Below are 6,913 nucleotides of genomic sequence, written 5' to 3'. Positions count from 1 at the left end.
CACATATAACAATGAGTTTTAGGAGGAAGTTAGTTTTAGTATGAAGTTACAATTTATAATATTAATAATAATAATTAAAAAAGTAGTTAGGTAGGTACTTACCGAAAATGCAACTGTACAGCTTTACTGTTGAGTGTTGAACTTTAATAATGAACGTCAACACGTGAGTCGTATATAGATAGATGGGTTGAAATTCAAACACTTTTACACAGAGACGGTAGAATATAATAAAGATCAGTAACTATAAAAAAAAATAGTAACTGTACAACAGACTGTACTCTGTACGTATCTGTAAATTATCGTGTATGTCGTGTGAGTGTATGAGTGTGTGATCGCCGCCCGCGAACACTGCGTCATGATCAAACGATAATACATTGACAGTGCGGCGTACGGCGGGGGCTACAGTCGTTGTATGGTTTTCCCCGAAAATCGGCTGATCAACAACAACAGATTTCTATATTTATAACAGAAAACGTAATAACATTGATTTTATAATATATTATATAATCAATGGTAATAATATACTAAACAATATAATATTATATTGTATATTAAACTGTCATCTCCATAAAACTGAATATTGAATATTTGTATTGGAATATAATACTAATATTATAATTTGTTCGACTTCATGGCTAATGATATATTCCTACATTTAAATAATACAAATGTAGTACAAATCGCTTTTATCGTGTGTAATACCTCTAAGCTCTTAATTCTTATTGATTAAATATTTCAAACTGGACTCGTAAAGGAGTGCCAAGTGGCTCTTTTTAGCCGATCGGCCGAAGCCGCGGGTTCCCGATGGTTTTTGGTAAACATTTAAGAAAGCCGCGTTCAGAGGGTACGCACCTTAATAGTTAATATGCCAGTATTCCACCAACGTTGTCACAATTACGACAAACACTGGCTGGCCCTTGCTCGCAATTGAAACACAGCCCGTAAAATGCCAGTACTCCGCCAACGTTGACTCAACTACGGCAAACACTGGATAGCCTTTGTTAGCATATTAACTGATGCCCGTAATATGCCCGTATACCGCCAACGTTGGCACAACTACGACAAACACTGGCTGGCCCTTGCTTGAAATTAAAACAAAGTCCGTAAAATGCCAGTACTCCACTAACGTTGGCACATCTACAATAAACCCTAGCTGGCCTTTGCTAACATATTTATCGTGGCCCGTAATATGCCAGTACTAGATCAGCACTAAGCTACCAGTACTGGTTTTTCAGTACTGGTGTAGTACTGCATAAAATTATGGCCAGTACTGTACCGGTAAGGGCCAGCCAACTGTTGGCTGCCAGTACAGTCGCAGTACTGCGCCTTTTGTGAGTGTCGGCGTAACTCGTAATTTTCCGATTGGGTAATGCCACATTACCACTATAATTTAATGCGACTAGGTTGTTTATTTGGTATGGAAGACTGCGAGACTGTCCTGAACTCAAACGTTATCAAAGAAAATGTCAAAGATCTGCAAAAAAAAATTGACTGCAGTCATGGGTACATTACTCTTGATTATACTCTAGTTCTAGTGCAATAAGTTTAACCTATCTACTTAGTCGTTTGCACTAAAGCTTCAGTGGACGAGGTCACTACAATCTCATACACATTTCAACGTTTCATTTTGATTGAATAATATGATTATTGAATTACTGAGACGGTATCCATACACGGACAGTGCATAACACATAATATATATAAATATAATATAACTATCCCAGTAACTACATTGTTTTTCAGCATTATTGTTTTTCGATAAAACCGACCGATGACGATGACGTGTATGAGCATTCTTCATCTCTTCTCGCCTGTTGAACGATACGACGAATATCGAATTAACCACGAACAGCGTCAGCGGGAAGTTTGAGCCTGGCGCCAATAACGCGTATTATAATAGTATAATATCAATTTCCGCCGTCTACTGTACGACAAACTCGATTAAGTATTATCACCGGTATAAAACTAACGGCACCATTGTCATTTTCATCAGTGTATCGCGTCCAATCTTCAGAGAGTCTACTATACGGAACAAAATTTCGACTACCGTAAAAGTGAGTTGTACTATAAGATAACAAGTGCACTCGGCCGGTTATACCGGAGAGACATTCTGCTCCAGTGTTGGCGTGAAAGTATAAGTATAAGTCTTTAATGCGTAGGTTTTTTTCAGGAAAACTTCAACTAGAAAACCTAAACGATGAACACTGTGTCAAGGAAAATCGCCCTCCTGGCCGCCGCTCTGGTTTTGATCGCGATCGTCGGGTACGCTGTGGCGGACATGGCGGACGTGGGCTTGTGCATCAGGAACTGCGCCCAGTGCAAGAAGATGTTGGGTGCCTACTTCGAAGGACCTCTGTGTGCGGACGCCTGTGTCAAGTTCAAGGGCAAGATGATACCGGACTGCGAGAACATCGATTCCGTAGCACCATTCCTCAACAAACTCGAGTGATCGTCTCGAACCTGCAGTGGACCGATTATATTATATTATTATATACTTACAAATAAATTATTATTTTATACGCTGCACTCTGTACACAGGCTGCAGTCATACGCACGGACTTGTAGTAAACAGTGTCGATAAATAATTATAGCTTGATGATTTCACTTGATTAACGTAAATACGTAATCCATAATACGATTGTACGATTTTGTAATCCAACGACAATGTATTAATATAATAAACCAATATTATTATTACGATTATAGTTATTATTATGAAAAAACATGTCTATCGATGATTTATTTCTGGTTTTAAAAAATTGGCGAGGACTGGACATATCGTGATTTACAATAATAATTATTAATTATAGTAATAAACTAGTACGACGAAATACGTTTGAAAACGATGATTAGTCTATATTAACATTATATTATACCTATATATAGGTAGGACGTAGGTGAACTTAAATACAATCAAAATAAACCTCAACTGTTAGTATTTATCATAATAATTAGTAAAAGTAAAATTCAAAAAAAATGTGAAAACGTAAAAAAATTCTCATTTTATTATTTGGTTGTGGAATATTGAATGTATTATATTATTATTATACATATTATTTTTCTACAAGTGAACAAAAAGATCCAACTGTATTTATTCAACCATAATTTTGTTAAAGGAAATGTACCAAAAAGTATTAAAAATACGTTTTGGTAGTTATAGAATAAAAATTATTTTGATAAAAAGAATTTAGCCAAACATTCCACTATAAAGTATAAAGAAATAATTAATTTTATTTTTATACTATAATCAAATATACAACAAACTATATTATAATGGTAAAATATTTAATACCTGTAGGTATAGATACCGATAAAAAATAAGGTGTATAATATAAATAATATTAATAAAAATATAATATTATTGTATTTATTGTATTCTTCACATCAATATGAAATGTTGCCAGGCGCATTGTATATGCAAAATAAGTACATTACTACAGGCTACATAATATAAACATAATACATAATATTATTACGTTGTAGTTCTGTGCATCAGTCATTATGTGCAAAAGTGGTTTATTCTATTTTGAAAAAGAGTATAGGTATTCGTTATTAATTTATTATGTAGACAGTCAAATACATCAATGCCCAACCGCAATCAAATATTTAGATCACAAGGTTAGGTTCGGTTGGTTTAGTCTATGAAAAATATTTGAATTAAAAGACAAATGAACGGAAAATCATCAAATTATTAATGGTGATCACTATATTAAAGTTTAAAAAAAAAAAAAACGGTTTTTTTAAAGTAGTTTTATGGGAGTAGACGTCGTCACATAAATGATCACTTGTTCAGACTAACATTTATTTAAGTCTAGTGAATTTTTTTAATTGTCTAATATTAACATAATGATTTGGTAATTGCTATTATATGAGTTAATTTTTTGTGTTTATATTAACATTTTCTATACATTATAGGTTTTTTGATAATGTTTAAGGCTTTTTGAGTACATATTCATAGATTTTTGGTAGATTTATTTTGTCTTTTTCCAATAAATGTGTATAGATTTTTTTCGCTTGGTCACAAAGTGTGAACATTTTATTCAACGTTCCTCATAAGTTATTCTACACCAATTGAAAAATATTAAAAATACATCACATTGATGAATGCCATATAAATACTTCATATCCATGGGAAAAGGTAACTAAAACGACGAAGTTTGATATTCCTATGTTTTGCAACAGAAAACAATTTCCATCTGTTGCACTACAAGTTTGTGTACGCTTGTGTCTTTAATCTCAAGTTGTACATTATATATTATATTGAATTGATTTCGCCATCCACCTTGCCAGATGATAGGCGCCAGGTTGTCGGAAGTTGGTACCATTTGGAGGTTTTCCTCCTAGAAATATTATAATTAATTCTAAAAACTCTTTATAATCATTTCTAGGTAATTCTTCCCTGATTATTTTTTCTGCGAATAACAATACCTCAGTAGATACATTTTTTAGTTTGTCATAAATCGCTTGATCAGTTTCAAAAGTGGAATAGTTTGACTTATCTATGTTTGGCCAATTTTTTTGGAATTTTTTAAAAATAGGTATATCTGGACCGAACATAACAGAGAGCTTTGATTCAGAAAAAACACCTGCTAAGACAACTTCATACATATGATGACGGCAGGCTAATAATAAAAGTTGTCCTTCTAATTTTTGTTCTAAAAGAATACATGCTCCATTCAATCGACCCGTATTAGAAGCAGTGGTGTCAACTACCATACCTTGAATTTTATCTTCCAACGACCATTCGAGTAATATGTCATAAACTGCAGATGATACCTCGGATCCCGTACATGATGTGAGACCAGGGACTCCAAGTAGTTGCTCTATGCCGGGGTCTGTGGCAACAACTGGTAGCCGGTCTATATTTGATTTACCCGTTATATCCAATGTATAACTACAAAATCTAAATTAATATCAGAAAATTTGGACTTTATAGAGGCAGCGCTTTCTTTACGTAACATTTCGCGAGCTCTTTTAATAGATGACCGACTAAGAACGAAATCATTTATGTTTAAAGATAGAGCTTCCAATAAAGCTGTTATAATGTGAATAGCATCCCGGTCACTTACCTTGCATTTATCCAATGCTGCAGTAACTCGGGATGTCATTAAATTTTTTCTTGACCTTTTAGTTTTAGACGGTCTTTCATAACTTTCTTCGTGTTCTTCCAAATTTTCTAATTCTTCATTTTCGTCCGAACTCGTAGACAAATTATCGTAAATAACTATCATCAAAAGCAAATTTATATTAATTTTAAATATTATATAATTTATTTAAATATTTTTTACATACCAGATTTAAGTTCAATAGTCGGAGTAAGATTTGTATTTATTTTTATTGAACGAGATTCAGTCCTCTCTTCTGCCTTGGACATTATTAAATCTTTACCAACCATGCAACCTGGACGACCTTTTTGTCTTTGTAAATTTAAAAATGCAATGTCCTCCTCATTTTTCATCATGTTTACCGCATTAGCATGTGATATATCAAAAAAATCATTTAGCCAATCGACAAAGTTTTTTTCTCTTTGCTTGTATAAATCTCCGGTTCTTTTTGCATTTTTCTCTAAGCTACGCCAATCTTCGTAAATTTTTTTTAATTTCTTTATGAAATTCAAACGATCACGAGTTGGAATTCTTGCTTTTCTCCAATAAATTAAACACTCGTCAATAACAAGTGCGGCACCGTCGTTTAAAGTTAATTTAACTAACCTCAGATTAAAAAAAGGTGGGTAAGTGGATGTCGCTCTGCTGTGCAGTAGGTTAGAAGTGAGTCACTGTATAATGGACAGTATTAAATTTGAATTCAATGATATAATATCACTGTATAAGAAAAACGATTCTGAGTGGAGACGGTATATCAGTCTATGTATTAGACATATATATATATATACTTATCTATGGTATTAAAAAAAAATTGACCTATAATAGGTACCTATAATAAATTCCAAATTAATCATATCATAATATCTATTAGGTACTTATAAGTTATAACACGTTATACATCAACAAAAAACCGTGGTAAAATCATAGATATATAATAGTATACTTTAGAAGTTTCAAGTACCCACGAATAATATTATACAATCACAACAAAATAACTAAAATAGTTATCCTAGGTTTTTAATATGTAATTTCGTCCAAATTTGTACTTAAAATGACTATAAAAATAAACTGTTTAAATGTATATTTTAGATTTTTTGGTAACAGAATTAATTACTTACGTGGAATCTTGTTTTAAATTTTTAATTCTTAGATACAAAAATTGAACATTTTATAAATTTTTAAGTACAAAATAATTTTTCAAATTAAAATTTGATCTTTAAATGCTTATAAAAAAAAAATTGTGCCTATGTATTTTTATTATTTTTCAACTGATATTGTAACAATATATCAGGAGCTTTGTATTAAATTTATACACTTTTTGGCCCAACAGATAAAACTTAATTGATATTAATAGAAAAAAAAACTAAAAAAATTTAAAACTGAAAATGTCCGTAAACAGCTCAAAAAGAGTCAAAATATTTTCAAAATTATATGGTGTATAGGAAATGCTTATATAAACATTCAATAAAAATTTCATGTATCTGCAGTTATTCGTTTTTGAATTAGAACAAAATAAGGAAATCGCTACATGAGAAATCGAGTGAATATCCAATGTTCTAAAAATTTGAATTTAAAACGATCATAAAAATTTAATTTGACTTTCTTATAGATATTTTTTGTTTGATAAAGGTAGATAATCTTATAAGGAATCTTGTATTACATTTTCATATCTTAGATTTAAAAAGAAAATTTTTTATGAATTTCTAACTCGAAATAATTTGCAAATTTTCGTGATTTTTCCATATTTTGTCATTTTTTGAACTTTAAATGCTTATAAAAAAAAACTGTGACTAACGATTTTTAATATT

General features: G+C 31.6%; 1 protein-coding gene across 1 annotated transcript; it reads left to right on the top strand.

Annotated features, from left to right (window-relative positions):
* The first annotated feature begins 1,917 nt into the window (after positions 1–1,917).
* On the top strand, positions 1,918–2,697 carry LOC100160351 (eclosion hormone-like). The gene is made up of 2 exons (XM_003246391.4): positions 1,918–2,054; positions 2,171–2,697. Exon 2 carries the CDS (start codon positions 2,198–2,200, stop codon positions 2,447–2,449), a length of 252 nt encoding a protein of 83 aa, XP_003246439.1. The 5' UTR covers positions 1,918–2,054; positions 2,171–2,197; the 3' UTR covers positions 2,450–2,697.
* Positions 2,698–6,913: the final 4,216 nt, after the last annotated feature.

The sequence above is a fragment of the Acyrthosiphon pisum genome, chromosome A2 (assembly GCF_005508785.2).
Source record: "Acyrthosiphon pisum isolate AL4f chromosome A2, pea_aphid_22Mar2018_4r6ur, whole genome shotgun sequence".
Lineage (NCBI taxonomy): Eukaryota > Metazoa > Arthropoda > Insecta > Hemiptera > Aphididae > Acyrthosiphon > Acyrthosiphon pisum.
This window is presented reverse-complemented; position numbering and strand designations above follow the sequence as displayed.

Excerpts from the sequence above, each read along its gene's own strand:
- LOC100160351 (XM_003246391.4), top strand. The coding sequence starts at position 2,198 with ATGAACACTGTGTCAAGGAAAATCGCCCTCCTGGCCGCCGCTCTGGTT.